The sequence below is a fragment of the Punctularia strigosozonata genome (genome assembly GCF_000264995.1).
Source record: "Punctularia strigosozonata HHB-11173 SS5 unplaced genomic scaffold PUNSTscaffold_3, whole genome shotgun sequence".
NCBI classification, from domain to species: domain Eukaryota; kingdom Fungi; phylum Basidiomycota; class Agaricomycetes; order Corticiales; family Punctulariaceae; genus Punctularia; species Punctularia strigosozonata.
In genome coordinates, this window is record NW_006767435.1 from 661,011 (window position 1) to 685,676 (window position 24,666).

Genomic DNA, 24,666 nt, shown 5'->3' on the forward strand with positions numbered 1-24,666 from the left:
ACAACTAGGAGTTGTGATCACATACCCCATCGATCGCCAAGTGTGACGAGCGACGTGCAGGGGAACGCCCGTTGGGGTTACCAACTACTTAGACAGCCGGAATGTCCAAGTAATCGGGTAGAGTCGGTTGGAAAGGCAGCGTCGTCGGCACTTACTTTAGGCAAGAGTACACGCAGAAAAGGNGGAGCTGAGCTCGACTCAAGGTCACTGGACACGAGGTCGACAGCGACGCAATAGGCACCTAATGGACTCAAGGTCACACACTAAGTCCCCAAGACACAAGTTAGCGTAGTATCTAATACAGAGACGGTTACTCACCTAAGTCCCCAAGACACAAGAGGTCGAGATGGGGACTTAGGGCGAGCTACAGGGGTCTTATATACACAAATCCATGGTCCAAGAATAGTACAAGAGAATCACATGCAGGGCACAAGGATGAGTAAGACCGACCCACTTAGGTGGGTCAGGATTATGAATCAAGGAGTTAGAAGGAATAACGAGTCATTGTTCATGAGTAAGCGGAAGAAAACTCCGGTGGCTGTGCAGGGCTGTGCAAGGCTGTGCAAGGCTGTGCAGGGCAGTGTCAATGATGCTGTACTGCTGCCACTGAAGGTCACGTGACTTTGGAAAAGGAAAGGTGGGAAAAGGAAAATGATAAGTCCATATTTAGAAATAAAAAATGCGAAAATAAATTGTCCTTCTCTTCTCATCACAGGGGGCGCATACCTGTCTGCTGTGTTGCTGTTATGGTCAACGTCCATGGCTGAGTCTTCATGCCCATTTGTGGCCGGGGGGGGGGTATGCTCAGCGTTGTCGGTGGCGGTAGCAGTATTCGTTGGTAACCCCGGTGGACCAGCTATCAGCAGGTTGTGTCTCACGTGACTTTGGCTCTTCCTCTGCCCCTTTGTCATAGCACATAGCAGGGCAGTACATGGAATTGTGCGTGTGGTATTTAGAAAAGGAGTGTGCGTTATAGCAATGTAGTCCGGCAAAATCTAGGTATACACATCTGAAAAAATCTTGATCTATATAGCTGCCCCTCAGAACTATAGACACTATTGTCGTGCTAAGGATGCTATATAGAAGTCACCCAGTTGCTATATAGTGCTATAGTTGCTATGTAGAAGTAGGTCAGTTGCTATATAGTGCTATATAGTAATTATAGGTAATATAGTTCAAAGTACTAGCTACATAGTGATACATAGCTCATAGGTGCAGTCAACATAGCACCCATAGATTTGGTATGTATCTGTATAGTGGTGATAGCAGGGCTCCCAACTTACACCTACCATGAATCAAGTCAGTCTCAGGTCCTGAACTGTAATGTTAGCCTATACATTGTTAGATATATGCATGAATAAACAATATACAAGGTGGCTAAGTATCAAGGAGCTTGTGCTATGTGAATGGACACAGAGGCCAACACAGACTTAGAGATTCAATGCGAAATCATGCGTCATGTGACAGCCCAAGTCTGTCCCCTCCGGTTTGTCATCTTAGCCCACCGCACTGGCATCATCACATAAGGCGCCCTCACATCCCTCCCCGAGCACTCAAAGTGCCCGCCCCACAACTTTGAAGACTGCCCGCCACCAGCTGCCACCGCCGGCCCCTGTTGTCTGCCCAGCTCCGCCCGCCCTCATCTATCGCTCAGTGCCAAGCGTGAGCCACCAACGTGGTCATGCTTGGCGTCGCCTCCCTCCTTCGTGCTCCCCTCCGCCCAACGCTGAGCTCGAGCTGCGAACACGGTCAGACTCGACTTCCCCTCCTGCCCTCCTTCCCACAGCGCCGAGCATGAGCCGCCAACGCGGTTGCACTCGGTGTTGCCTCCCAACCTCTGGCCCCCCTTTGCCCTTCGCCGAACACGAGCGACCAATGCGGTCACGTTCAGTGTTGCCTCCTACCCTTGCACCCCCCCTTCGCTCAACGCTGAACGCGAGCCGCCAACGCGGCCGCATTCAGCGTCGCCTCCCACCCTCACGGCCCCCCTTCGACCAGTCCTGAGTGTGAGCCACCAATGCGGTCGCACTCGGGTTTGCCTCCCGCACTTGGGGTCACCTCTCGCACTCGCGCCCCGCCTCGCCCACCTTTGACCAACCCTGAGCCCAAGCTGCCAACGTGGTCAGGTTTGGCATCACATCCCCCCCCCACGCCCGCCTCTGACCAGCCTCTCGCCTGCCTCTCGCCCACCTTCTCACCCGCCTCCCCACGTCTCGCCGCCTTCTCGCGTCTCTCTCCCTGCATCTCGCCCGCCTCTCCGCCTCCCCGCCTCTTGCCGCCTTCTTGCCGGTCTCCCAGCCCCTCTCCGGCCTCCATTCAACGCTGTGCTCCCACCTCCCCGCCTCTCCCCCACCTCTCTCCCAGCCCCAAGCCCGAGCTGCCAACGCGGTCGCGCTCGGTGTTGCCTCCCTCCTTTACGCCACCTCCGCCCAGCACGAGCCAGTAACGCAGTCGTGCCCCTCCCGCTACCTGCCCGTCGCCTACCACCCCTCGCTCAGCGCCAGCACCCTCCCCACTCCCCCTATGGCTACGGGTGGCATATCTATGCTGCTTATGTAATCAATACATTCACTAGTAGTACTCGATACAATTTTGTCATCTATATAAAATATAATGAAAAATAATGATTTTTTACTAGAATTTGAATGATATATGATAATTTATTTTATTCAAATGACTACAATATCTATCAAGCATATGATTGCTGTAGAGTTTACATAGGATATATAGTGTCAGTAGCACTAAGGTGTGAGCTATATAGCACTGAGGTATGCCCTACATAGCTACTGTAGCCATGACAGTACCCTCTATAGCACCTATAGCACTATGATAGCATTGGCTGATGGATATTTAGCACGGGTAGCAAAGGACATTGCTATGGACCTATGGAGGCTATATGGGACTATGTAGTGCCATATAGTTATCTAGATTTTTTCAGATGCGTCAAGTATGACTCGGGCTTTGTTTTCAAGCTCTTCAGAGTAGGGCTGGGGTCCTAACCGGATGATGTGTAGTAGGGTCCCCCGCTAAGATTCAGATCCATCCCTCCTTGCTCACTCTCACCATGCGTACCCTAATTGTCTCTAGCAGTGGCTCAGACTTTGTACGACGATGAGCGAGCAGTCAAAACTGGGTTAGTACCAACTTTTTCGGTTCTGGAGGTGTCGTCCGTTGTGTTCTTTCCTCCAAGACGGCTTGGTTATCTTTTGTATCCACAGTCATCGGCTGTGTTTCCACCCGGCGGATTATCTCCATCTTCACCAGCTGCGGGGTTAGGCTCAGTCTAGCTTCGCTTCCAGATTTTGCCAGGACTGTACCAGCTCCCTATGGGCATCAACCCGCATTGCATCACTGTATAGAAACCAGCCTTCGGGGTGAGTGCTCCCATTTTGCCTTGTAATCGGGGTGGTGGTGCCAATGATCGATGCACCAGTGTTGGGGTTCTTTGACAATAGGTCTATGAGGTGTCGCAAGGGGGCTGGGGGTACAATTGGGGTGGCATCGTATGGGGTGAGCTCATTGGGGGGGGCATCATCCTGCATCATCACAGTATACTATTCTCCTCTGAGGGGTGTGCTCTTATATTTGCTTGTTTTTACGTCCAAGGCGTTCAGTTTTTAAAGCGAAACTTCTAGTGTCCTCGTTGTGATCGGCTTCAGCTCCTGTGGAGCGTCTATTCGCTTTAAGAGATGGCTGCTCACAGTGATTGGTATGTTGATTGCAGTAAGGCCTAAGCATGACAAATTAATTCTATATCTTATCGTACTCTCTCGCTATGCGTCTAGAGCGGGTCTGAGTCCTTCGGCGTTGGTCTAGTACTTTGCGTGATGCATTGTCGACGTGATAATAGTTTCTCACCCATTGGGCCATGCCGGTGTCTTTCAGCATGGCCACCCAAGTCATCCAGTTGTGCGCTGGGGCACCCGTCCTCCTGGACGTAGGGTTCTGTCGTGTTATCATGCATTCTGTAGTCTACTGCATCGCCGCATGCCTCTACGGCCGTGGCACTTCAAAAGAAACAAGGGGGGGCCAGGTGGTGTTCCTGTGAGCTGGTCCTCTCATCCCCTGCGCTACAAGAGCATGGGAGACCTCCGCCATGGTGGTGGTCAGAGGTCAAGGAGCCCCCTCCCTCATCACTTTAGTCGACTCCCTGCACCAAGAACTCAAGGCCCTGTTACAGAATCAATGTAAAAAAACGTAACCAAATTTGTACATACACACACGTGAGTATAATACTAACTATGAGTGTCTTAGTATCAAATAATGTGGAGAAAAGGATGTAGGAATGTGTGAGAATAATGCTGGACTGTAGAAGTTTAGAATGGACCATGTGATGTCCTAACTAACTAATCTTATATTCAGAAAACTGCTTTGCTGTAGTGCCATACTGGTGCAAATAAGTCTGACAATATTTGGAGGGATATGCAGCCTAAATGGCTCCCAGTCACATTAGGATCAAATTTCTGAAAATGGCTATACATGTAGACATGCTTTCCTAAGCATTTTTTAGGAGCTGAGCACATTAATTTCTAACTTGGTTGGCTTGGTCTTAACCCTTACATATGCACTAAGGTAATGTGCATGTAGGCCACCCAAAAACATGCTGGAGCTTCTTCTGTTGCCCTTAACCTTCATCTGCATCGCACAATACACAATCCTTTGCCAACTTCATCATGCCAGGACTGTCATGGCACACCTCCAGCACTCACCTTTTCCTATTCTCTGTGCACTCCCCAGATGCTCCTGCTATTCTTTTGGGCTTCCTAGGAGCCCCCCAGATGTTCCTTCTATTCTTTTGGGTCTCCTAGGAGCCCCGCGTGTTGCACAGGAGCCCTAGGCTGTCTACTGGTCACATGCCAGGCACCCAAGGAGCTTCCCTTTCTCTCATTGGACTATCCCTTGTTTCGTTGATGGATTACTCAGCTACTATATAGTCACCTGTCGCACCAGGGAGTAACTCAGACTTGATCTCTCGGTTGCTCCCCTGCCTTGTGCAACAGGTATGTATCCTTGTTGTATCTCTGTATATATGGTTGGTTGCTTCCTGTCAGAGTAAGCACTGGACCTCCTAGGAGCAGCGCAGATCCCTTGGGACGGCGGCGGAGACACTGTCGCACAAGGCAGGGAGGCAACTGAGTATATATACAAAGGTACGAAGGAAATACACATACCTGTCGCACAAGGCAGGGAAGCAACTGAGAGATCAAGTCTGAGTTACTCCCTGGTGCGACAGGTGACTATATAGTAGCTGAGGGATGGTCTAATATCACTGGGTGAAACAATGAGTTTCCAGAACCAGAAATTCTTTGGAAATGAGCTGGAATTTCTAAGTTTCTGGTGAGTTTTTAGGGCTGAAAATAGTATAGGTTTCGAGATAGCAAGCCTAGAAAATAAGGAAAAACCTGTACCACTTTTAGTCCTGAAAAGTCATCAGAAATTAAAAAAATCCCAGCTCAGTTCCCAATGAATTTCTGGTTCTGGAAATCTATTGTTTCACCCAGTGTCCTGAGAAAGCTTGGTGTGGGGTAGACTTGCATTTGCCAGGTACACATTTGTATGCACATTGTATTGCTTGCTCACATTTCCAGACACATTCACTGGGTCTGTGACTGGATTTTTAGTTCTAAAAGTGGTGAAAAAATCTTATAAAATTTCAAAAACTTTATAACATTTTTAGCCCAAAACATTCTGTAAAGATTGTGAACTGGCATATGAACTTTTACCTCAAAAAAATATGATCTCAATGTTGAAAAAATCCTGTGTCTCTTTTAAGATTTTTTTAAAAAGATTTCCTGCTATAAAAATCTTGAACCAGTTTGTCAACCAAGCAACTATATTGGAAAACTATTGATCTATGTTCTGAAATTTCCATAAATAAATGAGCCGCACTAGTTGAATATAAGAACTTTCTGTACATGAGTTTCAAAATTTCTACCTAAGAATTGTAAATAAATATACAAATAAACATTTTATAGAATCGTGGTTTCAAACTTTTAGAGCCAAAAATGCAAATATAAATAATGTAGAAATCATGATAAACTGATAAGATTTTTAGTTAAAACTTTTAGCTGTAAAAATGGATTAAAATCATTAATTCAGTTTAAGATCTTCTCTGTATAAAATCATGAAAAGATTTAAAAGATTGGATTCAAAACTCGACAAGCGCCACCGACATTGTCCGTTACTCTACGAGGTTTGCTGGCTCAGCTACGAAGGCACCTCCCATGAGAAATCGTGGATTCAAGCGTCAGAGCTGACTCATGCTCCGGATCTCGTTGCAGCCTTCGACGCTTGCTACCCCGACAAACCTGGACCGAAGTATTGATTGCATATACACCCCGCCTTTTTTGGTGTGGGGCTTACCAGGCACTGGGCTCGCCTACAGGAAACTCAAGCGACTATACTACACTACACGAGTTATTCCTCCGACTCCTCTCCTTCTTCTTCCTCTTCACCCTCACCCTCCTCCGACTCCGATCTGCCCTGCCTCGACGAACCCTCCACAAACTCCGCCACTTGACTCGTAAGGGCCTCCACCTGCCGACGCAGGTTGGCCAACTTGTCCTGGACCCGCTCCTCCGACCCGCCGACAATTCGCCTGATTTCATCCAGAAGGAACGAGTGGTCGTTGGACCACTCCCCCTGGTGCAAGGCCCGCTGCGCCTCCATCACCTCCGACCACAGGTTATCTTCGTTGTGGCGGGGATGGGTGGCCCAAGACTCTTGACAGCACGGAACGACAGCGCTGGTCATCAGAGTGTGCGGAGCGGCACTAGCGGTCGGGGCACGTGGGGTGGTGTTCGCAAACAAACACAACTTCTTGTTGCGTGCACAATTGCGGCAGGCTGTGGCCTTGCCTTGGGCGATGGGTGGCTGGCACTCCTTCTTCGTGGCCTTGCACTGCGTGCACGGCATATTCACCTCCGGCTACAAAATCGTCAAATCTGACTTCGGCATTTTCGGAGACAACTTACCTGCCACATTGTTGTCCTCGTCGACGACCAAAGCTGGCTCATTGTGCTTGGCCTGCTTCACAGGGGCTGGGTCGGGGAGCGACAGCTCTGTCCGATAGGTGACTCTAGAAATCGCCGAAAGTCAGCTCACGATCCCATGCCTAACCGCGTACTGGATACGCACCTTGCTCGACGCAGTGGAGACCTCGCTGCAGATCTCCACGTTGGACACGTTGTGCTCCGCAAAACCGCTCTCGCCGCACAAACCTGTGGTACTACCACCTCGACACGACCACTCCGCTTGGCCTCTGGCGCTTGAGCCCTTCCTTTCCCCTTACCACCCCTCTTCAGACGCTTCGGCGTCTCCTCCTCCTCCACCAGCGACTCCATTGGTTCTTCTTGGGGCGCGCGACACTCGCCGACACCGATTCCGTCGGATTGGCAGCCTCGAGGGCGTAGAGACGAGCTTGCAGCTTGGCGCGCTCTTCGGAGGCCGAGCAGACAAGTGGCTGGCTGGCGGAGATCTTCTTCTGAGGGTGGGGAGCCATAGCAGTTGAAGGCAAGAGACAAAATTCGAGTCATCTAGTCTGATCACTTATCCAGATTGATAGCCTCGAGGGCTCGGTGGCTAAGAGGGGGATACTGTCACGTGTTGATCCAGACTGATCCAGACCGATCCACTCCGCCGATCTTCACCAATCCACACCGATCCTCTCCAACCCGTTCTCTGATTCTTTGCCGACACCGATCCCGCCTTTCCCGTTTAGGTCGAGGGCGGGATACACCTATCACATGCACTGGGCCACCGGCAGCTCAACACCCCGGTGGTTCCAGATCTTTGAACGGATTCAACTCCGACTTTCCTGATTCCTGTTCTCTTTGTCTGACATCATAATTTCCCTTTGTAGACTTTAGTTTCCTGTCGCTTGCGACGGATCCTTCAGTCCGCCTTTTCCGTCTCTTCCTTAGATATGTTCCCTTTGTGCCCCATGCATTATCTCTCGTCTCCGTCTGTTACCTTTGTGCACCGAACGTCACCTCCGATCTCCGCATCTCCGATTTTCGCCATTGTTCTCTTTTATGTATTTAAACCGTCGAACTGTACCGTAGATAGTCAGTTCGAATATCGACTAAGCTTTGCTCTCTCTCTCTTGCAGACTCAGAGCACGTAGCAGCCTAGCGCACGAGCTTAGGCTTGGTCCGCATCCAATCTTGACTTCACCAATGCTTCCGACTTATTGACTCAACGCCGACGTGTCTCCGACTCCGCTCCGACTCTACCCTTTGAGTATCTCCTTCTCTTTCCTTCTATTCTTTGTATACACGTTTCGGACTTCGGTCCTCCGACCTTATTCCCCTTGCTTGTATCCGATCTTGACACAAGGCCACCTCTGAGGTTGGCCCCCGGCTCTCCCCAGACCGCCGGACAGCCCGTCCACGTCAATTTGGCTGGCAATGCAAGTGTCTCCTCGTTGCCAGAGCCCTGCAACATCCCCATTCGCCTCGCCAACTCCATACTCGTCTATGCCGTCGGTGTTGGCTCCGTTCGCTTCCAGCCGGTGGTGGAGGGTCAGGAAGCCCGTCTGGTGGAGTGGACCAGGGTACTACACGTCCCAGAGCTCCGCTCTAACCTCCTATCAGTCCTGTATCTCACTCAGCACAAATCCATTCGTGTTGTGATCACCAGGGGCGTTATGGCCTTTGTTCGAGGCACCACCACGCTGTTCACCGCGTCTGTGAGCGATTCCAACGCCGCCATCGTCAACGGGCGCACCCTGCCGGCCCTGGAGCACGCCCAGCCCGCCAGCACCTGCGCCTTAGACCTCGAGCTCTGGCATCGGCGCTTCGGGCACGTCAACGTCGACTACGTGCGCCGGATGCTGAAGGAGGACAGTGTCTCTGGCCTCAAGCTCCAGACGCCATCTGCGAGCCTTGCATCTCCGGCAAGCTGCACCGGCCTCCTGTGCCTCTGAGGGCCTCCCGGGGCGCGTCAGAGGCCCTGGGTCTCGTTCACATGGATGTCCACGGCCCTATCCCTGTCCAGACGCCTGAAGGGTATCGATACTGGGTGATCTTTGTCGACAATGCCCACCGCTTCTGGGTGGTGGTGCTGCTCCGGCGCAAGAGCGACGCGTTCCAGGCCTTCCTGTGCTTCAAGGCCTTTGCTGAGCGGCTCACCGGACGCAAGATTGGCGCACTGCGGGACGACAAGGGTGGCGAGTTCATCTCGAAGGAGTGGGACGACCTCTGCACCTCCGAAGGCATCCGACGCGAGCACAGCGTCCGCAACGAGCCCCACCAGAACGGCGTCGCCGAACGCGCCAACCGGACTCTGGCCGAGGGCGCCACGGCTCTCCTGACCGAGTCCAACCTGCCTCCATCGTTCTGGGGCCTCGCCGTCGCCGCCTACGTCCATGCGCACAACAGGACGCCTTCCGCTGCCCTGCCCAAGGGTGCAACACCCTACTTCGGCTGGTACGGGATCAAGCCCTCTGTGGAACGCCTTCGGGTCTTCGGGTGCGTTGCCTACGTTAATATCCAGAAGGACAAGCGCCGTGGCCTCTCCTCCCACTCTGAGAAGTGCATCTTCGTCGGCTACGCGGAGGACTACAAGGCCTGGCTCTTCTACAACCCAGACACCCGCAAGCGGATCATCTCTAACGCCGCTATCTTCGACGAGCGGTACTTCCCCGGAGCGCGTTCTACCGCCAGCTGGGACTCTGCTGCATCCGACTTCCTCCTCCGCGCCCTGCCTTCGCTGCACGGCCCTCCTGGCTCTCCTCCTGACGCACCTGCGCCGGTTCCGGGGGGAGATATGGCACCACCGCCGCTTCAGGATGCTCAGGACATCCCTGAACCGGGGGGAGATCTGGAACCGCCCCATGTGCCGCCTGTCGCTCCTGCCAGAGTCCAGATGCCTCCGCCGTCTCCTCGGGCTTCGTTCTCGCCTCCCACTGGTTCTGCCTCGCCTGAGGCCTCCCCATCGCCTGTCCCTCGCTCTGCAGCGCCGTCACCGGACCCGGAGCGCCCTCCTACGCCTCCTGAACGCCCTCCGACTCCTCCTCTGGCACTCAGACGCGAGCGCCGTGCACCCAAGCCTGTGCAGCCTTGGTGGATCGTCCCCTCTCGCTCTCCGGCCCCTCAGGCCTACAGGGAGCCCACTCCAGCCATCGAGAGCAGCGAGGACGAAGACGACACCTCCTCCGAAGATCCCCTGGCTGCTGCTGAGCCAGAGGACGCCATGCTGGTGCTAGCTGGCCTCGACACCGTCTACGCCGCTCCTTCGTCGCCGGACCACCTCTCCTTCCCTCAGAGCCTCGAGGCCGCCTTCCAGACTTGCGCACTGAAGGCTGAGGCGCGAGGCAACGAGCCTAGGTCTTTCCGTGAGGCCATGAAGCGTCCTGACTCGGATCTCTGGTACAAGGCCGCCATGGAGGAGATCGAGGCCCACATCGCCAATGGGACTTGGGAGCTGGTCCAGCTGCCTCCCGGACGCAAGGCCATCGGTTCCCGCTGGGTTTTCAAGGTCAAGCGCAAGGCCGACGGTTCTGTGGAGCGCTACAAGGCCCGCCTCGTCGCCAAGGGCTTCAGCCAGCGCCCCGGAGTCGACTTCGATGAAACATTTGCTCCTACAGCCAAGTGGGCCGCTCTCCGCGCTATCCTGGCCATCTGCGCCCTCGAGGACTGGGAGGCCGACTCGGTGGACATCTCCAACGCTTTCCTCAACGGCGATCTGGTAGAGGAGGTCTACATGGACCAGCCCGACGGCTTTGAGCAGGGTAAGCCCGGCGTCGTCTGCCGGCTCCGCAAGTCTCTCTATGGCCCCAAAGAGGCTCCTCGCGTCTGGAACCAGAAGCTCGACGCCGCCTTGCAGGAGATGGGTTTCTCCCGGGTCCGCTGCGACAAGAGCATCTATGTCTGGGAGCGCGACGGTGTCAAGGTGATTGTGCCGGTGTTTGTGGATGATCTGACCATTGTCTCCAAGAGCAAGGAGGCCAAGAATGCAGTCATCGAGGAGCTCTCCCGGCGCTTCAAGCTTCGTTACCTGGGTCCGATCTCGCTCCTACTCGGCGTGCACATCACCCGGGACCGCCCCAACCGCACCATGACTCTGGATCAGCGCCAGTACATCCTCGACATCCTCAACACCTACGGCTTCAGCACCTGCAGCCCGGTGAAGACTCCTATGGACCCCAATCTCCGCTTGTCGACCTCCATGGCTCCCAGCACTCCTGACGACGTCGCTTACATGCAGGACAAGCCCTACGTCAGCGCCGTGGGTGCCCTGCTCTACCTGGCGATCTGCACTCGGCCAGACATCTGCTACGCCGTCGGCGTTCTCTCTCGCTTCACCAGCAACCCTGGACCGGCTCACTGGAAGGCCGTTAAGCACCTCTTCCGCTACCTGCGGGGCACCATTGACCTGCGCATCCGGTACGCTCCTGACGACTCCGGCGAGCTCTTCAGCTCGTTCTGTGATGCTGACCACGGCGGCAACCCGGACAACGGTCGCTCTACCTCTGGCTACATCCTCAAGGTTGGCACGGGCGCCGTGAGCTGGAGCTCGAAGCTTCAGACCGTCGTGGCTCTCTCCACCACTGGCTCCGCAACCTCCTCACTGAGCTCGGCTTCAACGTCAGCTCTTCCTCTATGCTCCGGATCGACAACCAGTCCGCTCTCTCTGTGGCGAAGAACCCAGAACATCACGGGCGCATGAAGCACCTCGACCTGGCCTTCTACTGGCTTAGGGACGCCGTTGAGGCGAAGAAGATCTCTGTCAGCTACATCCCCACGGCGGAGATGCCCGCCGACTTGCTCACCAAGTCTCTGGATCGCTCGAAGGTGGAGGTTTGCAGGAGTTTGATGGGATTGGATTGAGAGTTGCCTCGTCAGGGGGGAGTGTTGTCTGTGGTGACTTGCCATCTCTCTGGCGCTTATTTCGCGTGGCTGTGGCCGATTTAGCTTGTAGGCTGTGCTGACAGTTTTACTGGAGAGCCACAGACGAGTTGGGCACTTCATTCTGCTCACTGTCTGTGCTCTCCAGGTAGGATAGCCCTCTCCATGTATTTACTTCATTCTGCTCACTGTCTGTGCTCTCCAGCTCGTTCACGAGTGTTGTCCAGCTGCTAGACGCCCTTAAACAACACCCACCGGACCAGGCAAGGCTTGGACGGCAGGTTTCTGCTCGTCTTGGGGGTGTTCCGGGGGCGGTGGAACCACTCCCACCTGATCCGGCAACTCTGAAGGCAACGACTCGAGCAAGAAGTTCTTGGAAACGTCCCATGCGGCCGACTTCAAACCCGGAAAACTGCGTTCATCGAAGACGGCAGCATTGGAGATCACGACTTTCTTCGTCTCCGGGTTGTAGAAGAGCCATCCCTTGTACTCCGAGGGATAACCGATGAACACACACTTCTGGGTATGGGATTGAAGGCCACGGCGTTGGTCCTTCTGTACGTGCACGTAGGCAGCACATCCAAAAGCCCTCAGGTGGTCCACATCCGGTTTCTCCCCAAAGAAGGCGATGTAGGGTGTCAGAGACACAGGCAGAGCAGAGGTAGGCGCTCTGTTGCGCGCATAGACGTAGGTTTGAACGGCATAACCCCAAAACGACGGGGGCAAGTTTGACTCAACAAGCAAAGAGGTTGCACCGTTGGCCAGGGACTGGTTAGCTCGTTCCGCAACACCGTTCTGATGAGGCTCGTTGCGAACGGTGTGCTGCCTCTCGATGCCTCGTTCTATACACCATTGCTCCTGCTCCTTGGACATCCACTCGCCGCCTTTATCATCCCTGAGTGCCTTGACACGCGTCCCCAGCTTGTTTTCCGCCCATTGGACGAAGCGTTGCAAAGCTGGGAAGGCCTCGGCCTTGCTGCGAAGCAGGAACAGGCCGTAGATGCGCGTGCAGTCGTCTACAATCAGGTGCCAGTACCGGTAGCCTTCTGGAGTCCTGACCGGCACAGGACCGTGCAAGTCCATGTGCAGCAGTTCCAGAGGCTTGGAGGCGCGGTGCTGGGCAATCCTGGGCGCGTCGGGACGCCGCTGCTTGCCTGCAATGCAAGGCTCGCAAATGGGATCAGGGGGAGCGGAGGAAGCAATGACAACGCCCTTGGCGAGTCCCTGGTCGATCAGCTGCTGAGCCAACTGCAAAGGTGGGACTGTCCTGCCGTCGAGGTAAGCGGCATTGTTGGAGTTGCGCGGCGTGGTGAACAGCAGAGCTCCTGATCGGCGGAAGAAAATCACGTCGCGCTCGATCGAGACAGAGAAACCACGTTCGCGAGTTAAATACAGCACAGAGAGGAGACTAGACCCGAGGTCAGGAACATGCAGGACACGCTCAAATTCGAGCAACCGCCCAGGCTTCCCTCCTATCTGCGGCATGAAGCGCACAGAGCCCACACCGGCCGAGTAGATCACTTTGGAGTCTGCAAGGCGAATGGGTATCTTGTGGGGCTTGTAGGAAGAGAACCAGTCACGGTGAGGCGTCATATGACAAGTGGTGCCTGTGTCTGCGTTCCAATCAGCGCTGGGATCGCGTGAAGGGCCGTTCAAGGCAGGAGAACTCACGTCAAGGGCGTGCTCCACGGCATAAGCCATAGAGACGGCCTGAGTGGAGTTGGGGACTGCAGCAGCCTCCTGGGCTTGCTGTGAGCCTCCTTTCTTGTTGTTGCGGCGGTTCTGGCGCCTTTCGGCAGCCTTCTGACGAGCAGCAGAGCGCGCATCGTGCTTGGCAAAGCAGTGCTCCTCGTCGTGACCCTTCATCTCGCAGAAATCGCACAGGAGGTCCGCCTTGCTAGCCGTAGGCGCTGCAACACGCATGGCAAGGGTTTCTGCAGAGGCAGAACCATCCTGGCGGCCGTTCCGCGTCTGATGCTCCCGCACGAAGGCTTGAACGATCTCAGACTTGGTGGCATCCCGCTGAATGAGACCTGAGGTGAAGGAGTCATACTCCTGGGGCAGGGATCGAAGCATGGACATGGCAGCTAGATCTGCGAGCAGCTGCTCGAGCGTGTAGCTGTCCGGGCACAAGTCCTTGAAGGTCTGAACGAGGGTGTCCACCCTCGAGGCCAGGGAAGGCAAGGACTCGTCAGGCTGCTTTCTGACGGCGAAAACAGCGTCCAGAGCGTTGTAACGCGCCCCGGACACCTTCTGGAGGTGGACTGATTGGAGCTTGGCCCAGATCAGAGGTGCATCCAGCTCGATCCCGGTAAAATGAACATGCTGCGACGCATCAACAGCAAGGAACATGGCCCCAGCGGCCTGAGCCGACTTCTCGAGGTAGGTGATGTGCTCCGGGTCTCCTGCACTCGGCTCCTTGATGGTTCCGATGACTATGAACCAGAGCTTGTTCTCAGCCAAGTAGGCCCGCATCTCCTTCGCCCATTGGGCGTAGTTGACGTCGTTCAGGGGCGTAACCCGACGAGAGGAGGTGAGCTCTTTAGACGAGGACATGGTGTCCTGATGCTGGAGTGAGGTGGAGATAGATGATGATGATGATGATGATGATGCAAGGAGGGCGAGGTGAGCCGAGTTGTGGAGGTGTAGGAGGGTGTGCGGTGCGTGTAGGACGTCCCAGGCGCTAAGAAGAGTATGTCTAAGCTATCTAACTATGTAGAAAAGCGAAAGGAGCCCGTAGATCACGCAAATCACGCAAAACTAGTTACTTATAGATGGGGAGAGCCACACACAGACACGAACTTGACCCCTGCCACACACACAAAGGAATGGATACCCGGTGTGGCTTATTCCAGGGCTGAAAGGCGGCGAAGCCAATCAAGGTAGACGGGGATAGACCCACTCCAAGTTCTGCCCACCCAAGTGTTTATGTGTAGCTGTGGAAGCCCATGTGTCTACAAGCGCTCGCAGGAGGTCAAGGGACTGTTAAAGCCTGTGGCAGCACGGGAAACGCGCAGGAGAGGACGGAGGAGGCGCAGGGAGCGCAGGGAGACGCTGGGGAACGTAGACCACCGGACAGATGTGCAGGGAGTGCCTGGGGAAGGCAGGAGGCTTGCAACAGCGGCAGAGGCGTGTGTGCAGCAGCAGTAGCGTCGAAACAAGCGGTCAGAGTGCAGGGCTCATAACCTAACAGCGTATGAGGCTATCTGACGCGCTGTAGCGACCTGGGAGCAAGGGAATGGAGCTGTGAGTCGAAGTCTATTGAGATACAACTAGGGACAGACCTGGGAGCAAGGGAATGGAGCTGTGAGTCGAAGTCTGAGGACTCTGGGCTCCATCCCTGCTCCCTAAATACATCTAGCTATGATGGAAGCTATGGTAACAGGTAACAAAGGGAGATATCGAAGCTATGGAGATAGGGATCAAGCATGTGGAGATGGACAGTTGGAATCAGTGATCTAAGCAACCAACTGACTGTTGGACCGGTTGCATCAGTTGTGTAGTCAACCAACTGATGCCAACTGATACCAACTGATGTGAACAGATGGGAGACATGTAGCCAGGAGACCAGCATCAAAGGATGATCAGAGCAGCCAGAAAAGCGGTGACCAAGGGGAATGATGGATGGTAACCACCTAGACTGATCCATCACCATCCTCAACATGCTATAGTAGTAAGTACTCTATAGTATATATAGTCTCCTTTTGCACCGGTCACATAGTTTGGCATGAAGCCTCTGATATACTCAGTGATCTGAACGCGTCAAAGTCGCGGTGGTGGTCCAACATACCGGTCCGTCCAATCGAGGCAGCAATATAATGCTGAGTTGGGGGGCCCCTATGCAGCCGTGCGGAGTATCTACTCTCTGCTGCAAGTTTGCCCATCTATCCACCCATTTGCTGTCCAGTTCATCCATTGCATTTTTGGAGTTCTTGCTCATTACTACTACAAAGACAGTACTTATACCTACTGGGTCGCAGCTATGTTACTTCTGAAACAAACTATATATGACAGTTGATATACAGCCCGTTAGTTCTAATGAATGATCTATTTGATAAGCAAGGTGGGTGATAGTCGATATACGAGAGAATGAAACGAGGTACTTGCAATCTATCTACTTTGAGTAGTGCAAAACACAAACACAAAACTAAGACAATATACGAGCACGATGACGATGACGATACACGAAGGACCAGCGATATATGAGATGCTGGCGATATACGAGATTCCTGATGATATATGAGGTACTTGATGATATACGAGTGTGGAGTGAGCAATATACAAATAGCCAATGAGACACACGGATCTGAAACGACACTAGTCCAAAATCAGAAATATATTTATACAAGAGGAAATCTTATCATGTGGGTATCACAACCCACAATATTCTTGTGAGGAGGGATGTGTCCAATATCTGGGTACCTAGTTAAAGGGTGGCGCAGGACTCTTTTTTCAAAATCTCAAGGACATTATCATCCTTCCCCTCGATGTAGACGGCTATTAAAGTGTGGGTGACCTGTGAACAGAGACGAGCGTGTTATATTGACAGGGATATTTTTAGGGCGGAGGTGTTGATCATTAAGAGGGAGGAGAGGAAGGGAATATAGTTGGAGATGAAGAGTGACGTTCGTGGCGACTACTAAGTTTTTGATGGTGACAAGACAGCCGAGAGGAAGTGATCCATATTTTTTCTTGATAGGAGGAAGCTGAGGTCCACGCTTATTGTTGCTGTACTTGGCGATGACAACGAGGTCCCCTACTCCTGAATTGATGGGCATATAACTTCTCGAAGCAGCAATACAATAGTATACATTGGCCATTTGTCCAAAGATATTATCATGCGAGCGGTATTTCTTGTGAAGGCGGGTGACATATATGATATAGTTGCCAATCTTCTCGTAAGAGATACAGGCACTAGCAGCCATTATTTCGGTCCCAAACATGAGGCGTAGACATATTACGTTGCCAGGCTGCAGGATGTTGGTATCAAAGGAGGGGACCTTCGAGTAAGAAAAAGATATGTGGACCATGTAGCCACAGATTGAGTGAGTGCTACAAACTGCAAGCATAGAGGAGGTGTGTGGTAGAAGAGGTTGGCTGCCTCAATAGACTGGTATGAAGAGGCTCTGGGTGGGTGCATCTGGTATTCTGGTACGAATTTGACGGTAGTACCATCAAATTTGTACCACGTGTGATGAAGCAGGGCAGAGAACAGTGGTGACCTTGAGGGAATCAACAAGTGGATATCTGGGTCATGGTAGAATGCCAAGTTCCCACATAAATGAGTAACACTCCCCATTTTCCTTCTTATCACCTCAGGCTGGCTGTCTGATCATGGCAAACGACGGTACATCATCCATGGCTTCTACATGATGTTGATATGTGACCATTCAATTCTGCAGCAAACCCCGAGGGAAAGGAGCGCATAAGAAAGTGTAATAGAAAGCCCACAAAACCTTCACCGCCTGTCAGTGTGTATCACACCTGTTCATGTATTACATTATACTGAACCTCATGCAGAGGTACCAAAGGCGACAAGAAAATGTCACGGAAAGTGGTCTGTCAAAGGGCAGGTAAAGAACCGGATATTTGTCTCCACTGGGGCACTATGGCATTTGCAACTTCGGCATGAAAAATACAAAACTTGTCAGTCTCATTGTCTTTCTATACATATGGGTTCTCTAACCAATCTCCTCAGAGTATATTCAGCTTTCCAAATACCCTATGACATACTTCATGGGGCACAGGAGCAACACAGAGGCCGTCAAGACCTTTCAGTGCCTTTGGCAAAACCAGCTCCCCTTACCACTCCTACACGTTCCACTTCACGTGTGCATCATTTTCATGGCACACTTGAGCCATATCCGTCCTCCACCTCATCCTGCACTGGTCCTCAAACGTGTTTTTGGCCTTGAGCACTGTTGCGAGCTGGCCAGACTTGCACAGATCGTCATGGGTCTTGATCCAGTACGGCATGCAAAACCCGAGGTCCGATGTTGTTGAAGCATTGCATCTGGGAATCTGGGTACATACTTCCCCAGTGCCTATGATCAGCAGGGATACACACCTATAAACAGAGGTTCAAAGGGGATGTGACTTATCAGGGAGTGAAAAGTGTTCGCTGACGACCAACGGCTTTCATAAGGTATTTCCTGCAATGGTGTCGGTCAGCTACTTTATTATTGTCACAATGACATACAGCTGGCATACCTTTTGTGTCAGCGATGCCCAACAAGATCATTGCTGTCTCAACAGCATTGGTCAAGAGGGTGGCCAAGTTGGTAGCTGAATTGAGATAGCGATGTTGATCAGTCAAAAGGCTGCTAGAGCAAACAAGACTACACCGGAACTACTCCGCTGCCTATGTGCAGCAGAGGATCAAGCCTATTCTGTGCGGACAGAGCGAGACAAGTTCATGAGTGAACCTCCAGAGAATGCAGGAGGAAAAAATTCACCTCGAAAATGCAATGGATGAAATGGACAGCAAATGGGTAGATAGGCATGTGAGGGAGTTAGAACTGCAGAGGAATGTTCCAAACTTGCAGCAGACAGTAGAGGGCTTGCAAGAGCAGCTACAGCTGCAGCAGAAGATTGAGGACTTGCAACAAACTGTTAAAGGCTGTCAGGGACGGAACTGCGAGACAAATCTATCATCAATAAGACAAAGGGAACAGGGAAGAAGATCTAAAGTACATGTAGAACACAAAGGGAATCAGTGCCAAGGAAACTGAGCACAAGGAAGAAGAATATGGTGTGAGAATGAGCAAGGATGAACAAAGGAAACATGGGAGAGTCAAAGATACGAAAAGTCCGCCGGAGATCCGTTGGAGGACCACGGGAAAATGAGCGGCAAAGAGCGGAGGAGATGTCAGAGGACAGTTGGGGATGATAGGTAATGGTCAGCGATGATTGACCCGTGACAAAGGCTCACAACAGGCCATGGCAGACTTGCAGCAGCAAGTTGCACTGCTGCAGGAGGAACAGGGGTCTGATGACCAGGATCAGAAGGGTGAATGAGCACGCAACAGTGAGTTTGGATCAATTAGTTTCCCTCTGCTATTCTGACTTTACATGGGGGTATAACATGCATGAGCCAGTTCAGAGAAAGGAGGCAGAAGTTGTCCTCAGTTGGCAACATCGAGGCAGTTGGTTTGTGCATCAGGTCTAGTTCGATGGCCAGATTGACCCTGCATGGCAGAGCTTGGTGCAGGTAGTCCATACAGCTGCATGAGGGTTTTGGCCAGAGACACCATCCATGCCAATGGATGGTGGGATGGGTGCAACAACCCTTGTCGCAGACTCCCCTGAACTGTTGCAGGCACCTTTTGGCTGCTTCCTCAGATGGATGTCCGGTACTGGCTAGCCTACTGAGTGCCCTCGCAAGCTCGTTGGGGTGAACGAAGCATGCCCATCGACACGTCAGCAACAGAATTCACCCGCGGTCGGGCCAGGCTCGTGGTGGGGACAGAGAGAGGGGAGCGGGGGCGATGTACAAGCAAGCCCGATGATAACATAATCATCTCACACCATGGGTGCAAGTTTGTGGGCACTGTCTCATGCACGGGTGCTGCCCTCCTCGTGTGGCTGCACTGCTGCCCACTCCTTGCGTGGCTGCTGGTCCTTGCCGGCACTTTTCGCGGCCCTGAGTCCAGAGCCTTGCCTGCTGCAAAAGTCTGAAGGTGCTGTTTAGCATGAGGGCCAGGTGCTCAGCGGCCCGCTCATTGCCCACTCAGTGTTTGTTACCCATTTCCCTCGGAAATAGATAAACTATTCCTTTCTCTATTTCCTGGGAAATTTACTATCAATTTCCTCCAGAAATAGCAAAATAGATAGAAAATAGTTTCCTTTGCTGAATCCTAAGGATATGGGCAGTAAATATATCCCCAAAAACAGCTAAGTATATAGAAAATATATTTCTTAAACTGTTTACTTAGCTATATCTGCCCAAAATATTACAAAAAATTCCCTGTGATGGAAGGAATGTTCTTGGGCCCTTTTTAGGACTTGGATGGATTATATTCCAAGATCTTCTGCTTGACAATGTATAGATAACAAATAGTTTACTTCACTGCCTTTCCATCCGTGCCCCTTGAGATAAGGGCAAAGGCCATAGGGGGGAATATTCCTCCTGTTTGCAATCAGCACGACTCCTTGTGGAGAGCTTCTGAAGATCTTACCAGATTGGATAGTGTCCAATGTGCAAAGGCAATAATGAGGAGCGACCAGGTAGCAGGCATGGAAGTCGTAGATGTGTACCGACTAAAGATCAAGGGCTCCTTTTGCACCTGTATCTTATCCGTGATGTGGCGGAAGCTTCTGTTCAAATCACCGCCGGGCTTGAAGGGCTCCAAAATTTGGGATCCATACTGTCCATGTATAAGCAGTTTGCTCAGAATGCATACCAATCAAACGTAACTTTACCAGGGCATTTTTGGGGCGATAAAAGACCAGGTTGTCTGTGGCTTGGAGTCATGCATCCAAGGGATAATCTGAAGGGAGGGTGTCCAACAATGCAAATGGATTTGTGCTGAGTGAGATACAGGACTGATAGGAGGTTAGAGCGGAGCTCTGGGACATGTAGCACCCTGGTCCACTCCACTAAACGTGATTCCTGACCCTCCACCACTGGCTGAAAGAGAACAGAGCCAATGCTGACGGCATAGACAGGTTTGGAGTCGGCGAGGCAGATGGGGAGGTTGCAGGGTGTGTAGGAGACAAATCAGTGCCCACCTCCCCCTTATTCTCTACTTATATTACACTTTGTACTTCACCCTCATGCACCTGAACCAGCAAACCTCACAAAGAGCTTGTGCCACCATACCTACCAGACCAGATCTAGAACTCCTCAATTTACCCACCATTTCCACGTCACTAGCTCATGTTCTGGACTCAGACTACTGTACATGTACCTAGTGTACCCAGTATACCCAGGTGCTCTCCAATGTTGTGTAACAGGCTAGCAGAGTTCATCATCATCATCATTACAGATGTTACACTCAGCGTGGGGAATGTCACGTGATTCTATGTGGAACTCGGTGTCTCATAATACATGGAGAGGAAAGTAACCACAGGACAGTGCATTGTAAGCATGAATCCCAATCTCAAGTCGCAAAAGTTCCTCGACTGATGGCCACAAGAAAGAGCCAAAGTTGACAGGCTTCTTAGGTCCTGGAACTCAGGAAAAATCTACATTGCTATGGCAGGCTATATATACTATAGAGTACTATCATAGTACTACCATAGCACTCTGTAGCTTCCATAGCTATGGAGTTTTACCAGATGAATAACACCAATAGGAATGATGTTCTTGGAATGAAATTAGACCTCAGGCGGTAGGTTGTAGTTGAAAAGGATGAGCGGCCAGGCCGTTTTCTTCTGACATCTGTGTGGTGCAAAGCCATCAGATGAGAGCCCAAGTGCAACATCCCACAGATTGGAGAAGAACAAATGGTCAAGTTTCCACCCGTGAATTGAGACTGGTGTACGGCAGAGATGTTGATATAGATCACCATCAAAGATGTCCGTCATCAAGCCAGGTGTATGGGAGTGCTTGCTGACATGATATTGCATCTCTTTGGCCATGTTTGGGCATTCCAGAAATGCTTTTAGACACGGTGTGAGTGGTAGGTAGGGAAGTTGCGAACATGGATGTCCAGCAGCATCATGTCTTGATTGCCCACAGTAAGGACAGGCATCGAGGGCTGAATGAGGTCCCACAAAGCAGCAGCATGAGTTACTGTAACAGTCATATATCACTGGGTCCAGTGCAGAAAGAACAGCGGCACACCACTGAGTAGCCTTCCATGAGGGTATATCTTGGGTAGGAAAAGCAAATGGGAGCTTCTCGAATGCCTTCATCTTCATATGTGTTGTGACTTTGAGGGCAAAAAGTCAAAGAATAGAGATGTCCTCGTCATCAAGCTTAGTGCCTATAGAAATATGTTGTCTAAAATATCTGACTGACCTGTGGTGCATGCACTGCCATCAAAACCTTCCTTGAGAGCTTCATATGCAGTGATTGGATTGAACTGGGTGTCTTCATCATCATCCGCATCAACATTTGTGTCATAGTCTAGTCTCCCCTTGTCAGGAACCTCCTCATTGTCCTCATCTGTCACCTCTTCTACCCAAGGAAGTTGCCACCTTCAAAGTTCCTCTCGCTCGATAATCATCTCATCCCCCAAAACCGGCTCCTCAAGATCCATGTTGTTGTTGTTTGGCAAATACGGATCCTGCATGGGAGCACCATTGTCATGATCTGTGGATCGAGATGAGTGGCTGAGAGAACATTGCAGAGTGTTAACAACAGCACTTGTAGTATAATGTACAGTAAGTAGACCAGATGTTCTGGCCTCTCGCTAATGGCTGGGGAATGTGTTTTGTATTCTGATGGTGTAGGTCCTCGCAAGCTCCTACGAGCTTACCACACCCACAGGAACATATGTGCTTCATAGGCTGTGCAGCCTTGGGCTTGTGACTGCCTCACCGACCAATCATCATGACAGTAGTGATCCGTACGAGGTACTGGTGAGATACACCAAAAAGCAAGCAAAAGTACATATCTCTGGCATGCAGTGTTGGTGGTCAATATCAAAGCAGAATGACCTTCGTTCTGTTAGGGAGACAGGAACATGAACAGAAGGCAAGCACTGGCAACTGAGGTCTTTTTGATGGAGAAAGAGTCAATGAACCTACGAGAAACTGGTGAGAGACACCAAATGGCAGACAAAAGTACGTACCTCTGGCATATGGTGTTGGTGGTCAATGTCAAAGCAGAACAACCTGTGCTGTGTTGGGGAGACTTAGGAGTGTGGATCAAAAGCAAGTGCTGGCAACCAGAGGTTGGCAGAGGGACCTATGTTATAGCATTAGCACGTATGTGCAGTTTGCAGTGTTGTAGTACAAGTGCAGCCTGACAGGCTCTGAATGAAAGGAACTGAGTCCAGAAGGGGCATGCACATCTGCCCTCAAGGAGAGATGGCCAGGAACCAATCACATGCTGCAGATTTCAAATCAACCACTATTTCCTCCATCTGTTGTAAATATTCTGCGTCTAAACTTCACCTCTGACTTACGACATCTCTGTCTTTCATGCCTGTCACCAACGATGAACACAGTGTCAAGTACGGACAGCACAGTTCCCAAAGCAGAAATGCACACCTGATGTTGGCCAATTTTTTGCTAGCGACGACGGTGACAGTGACAATGATGATCTGGATATAAACAAAGATGGGATATGCTACAAGGAGCTTTATTTATAGGCAAATGGTGAGTATTACAATTTAAGCATAAATTTGAGTCACCACCAACCTAATGTCTAACAGCACGTGTGGAGAAGGAGAAAGCTTGTCAATGTGAGCTCGAGCAACAAGCAAGCAATGGCGCAGTTGGTGCTACTGGTCCTACAGCTTCACTGGAGAAAATACCTCAACCTCAAGGCACTGCCGGGAACAAAGGCTATAGTCTTCAGACAGAGGTGCTCATAGGCAATGCCAAAAAGAATGAACTATATCTTGCCATATGTGTCAGTATTCAGCTCTTGCTTGCTGTTATCCTTTTGATGATCTCATCACAGGTGCATAGCAGAATGTGCGAGGATTGGCCATTGCTGCCCAGCTTGATTGGTGGGTTCCATTTTGGCATGAGCCAAAAGATGATATCACAAAGATCTACCGGACTGTAAGTGTTGTACCACATCCATTTTGGGCAAATGCTCACCTCTTGTCCTTAGGCAAGGGAGTCACGTGAATTCCTCAAACAATTTGATGGGTGCTGGCCTGTTGATGAGATTATAGCTCAGCATTTCTGAAACAAGCAAAAGTACAGTACCATAAAGGGTCAGTTTATGAATCCTTGAAGCAAGAAGAGAAGGATACCATAAGCGGCTCGTCAGCTCTCAGGAAAAATCTACATTGCTATGGCAGGCTATATATACTATAGAGTACTACCATAGTGCTACCATAGCACTCCATAGCTTCCATAGCCATAGAGTTTTATCAGATGCCTGTATCCTGCATTGTATGCTCCAGCTTCATGTCACAATGAGCGGGACTCAGAGAAACTTGACCAAGATGATGAGGGCTGTGAAAATTGTCCTCCGATGGAGCTGCCAGCCTCACGTGCTTCCTCCTCTGGTTCAGCAGTAGGCCCACAATAGCCAAAGCCTTGTCCAACATTGGTGAAGCGCAATAGGATGCAACCAACTGCTGCTGTACTCTACAACCTGAGACTGTCAAATATCAACCACAACCAAAGCTTCACACTGCAAGCAAACATTAATGAGGGCTGGTGCGGGCAAGCTGCCTGCAACCCATGCAGGTGCTGTGAGAGCTGAATGTACTTGACGCATACATATTTCAATGATCTTCAATGTAGTATTGCCACACAGAGTTCCGAAGTCAAGAATATAGTCATTGACCATAACTGAGCCATTGTCAGAGTACGCACTGGAGCTCCTAGGAGTGGCACGGATCCCCCGGGTCAGCGGTGGAGATGCTGTCGCACAAGGCAGGGAAGCAACTGAGCATACATACAAAGATATGACGGAAATACACATACCTGTTGCACAAGGCAGGGAAGCAACTGAGAGAACAAGTCTGAGTTGCTCCCTGGTGCGACAGGCGACTATATAGTAGCTGAGTAATCCATCAGCAACAAGAGGGATGGTCCAATGAGAGAGAGGGAGGCTCCTCAGGTGCCCGGCATGTGACCAGTGGAACGGCCTAGGGAGGCTGCGCAACATGCAGAGGCCCTAGAAGACCCGAAAGGATAGAAGAATGTATGGGGCTCCTAGGAGACCCAAAAGAATAGAAGCAGT

General features: G+C 51.5%; 5 protein-coding genes across 5 annotated transcripts; 2 read left to right on the forward strand and 3 right to left on the reverse strand.

The window, feature by feature from the left end:
• Positions 1-2,017: 2,017 nt before the first annotated feature.
• On the forward strand, positions 2,018-2,559 carry PUNSTDRAFT_131505 (uncharacterized protein; the record flags this gene model as incomplete). The annotated part of the gene is made up of 2 exons (XM_007380806.1): positions 2,018-2,126; positions 2,168-2,559. The coding sequence occupies 2 exons, from the start codon at positions 2,018-2,020 to the stop codon at positions 2,557-2,559; spliced, it is 501 nt and encodes a 166-aa protein (XP_007380868.1).
• Positions 2,560-6,417: 3,858 nt separating this feature from the next.
• On the reverse strand, positions 6,418-7,501 carry PUNSTDRAFT_131506 (uncharacterized protein; the record flags this gene model as incomplete). The annotated part of the gene is made up of 4 exons (XM_007380807.1): positions 6,418-6,927; positions 6,982-7,078; positions 7,127-7,286; positions 7,339-7,501. The coding sequence occupies 4 exons, from the start codon at positions 7,499-7,501 to the stop codon at positions 6,418-6,420; spliced, it is 930 nt and encodes a 309-aa protein (XP_007380869.1).
• A 6,400-nt stretch (positions 7,502-13,901) lies between these two features.
• On the reverse strand, positions 13,902-14,324 carry PUNSTDRAFT_63471 (uncharacterized protein; the record flags this gene model as incomplete). Its single annotated transcript, XM_007380808.1, has 1 exon — positions 13,902-14,324. A coding segment is annotated over one exon (423 nt), but the record flags the coding sequence as incomplete, so codon positions are not given.
• A 6,843-nt stretch (positions 14,325-21,167) lies between these two features.
• Positions 21,168-22,104, reverse strand: PUNSTDRAFT_111539 (uncharacterized protein; the record flags this gene model as incomplete). Its single annotated transcript, XM_007380809.1, has 2 exons — positions 21,168-21,724; positions 22,077-22,104. The coding sequence occupies 2 exons, from the start codon at positions 22,102-22,104 to the stop codon at positions 21,168-21,170; spliced, it is 585 nt and encodes a 194-aa protein (XP_007380871.1).
• A 376-nt stretch (positions 22,105-22,480) lies between these two features.
• PUNSTDRAFT_42635 (uncharacterized protein) lies at positions 22,481-23,658 on the forward strand (the record flags this gene model as incomplete). The annotated part of the gene is made up of 4 exons (XM_007380810.1): positions 22,481-22,724; positions 23,174-23,373; positions 23,436-23,528; positions 23,581-23,658. The coding sequence occupies 4 exons, from the start codon at positions 22,481-22,483 to the stop codon at positions 23,656-23,658; spliced, it is 615 nt and encodes a 204-aa protein (XP_007380872.1).
• Between the last annotated feature and the right edge of the window lie 1,008 nt (positions 23,659-24,666).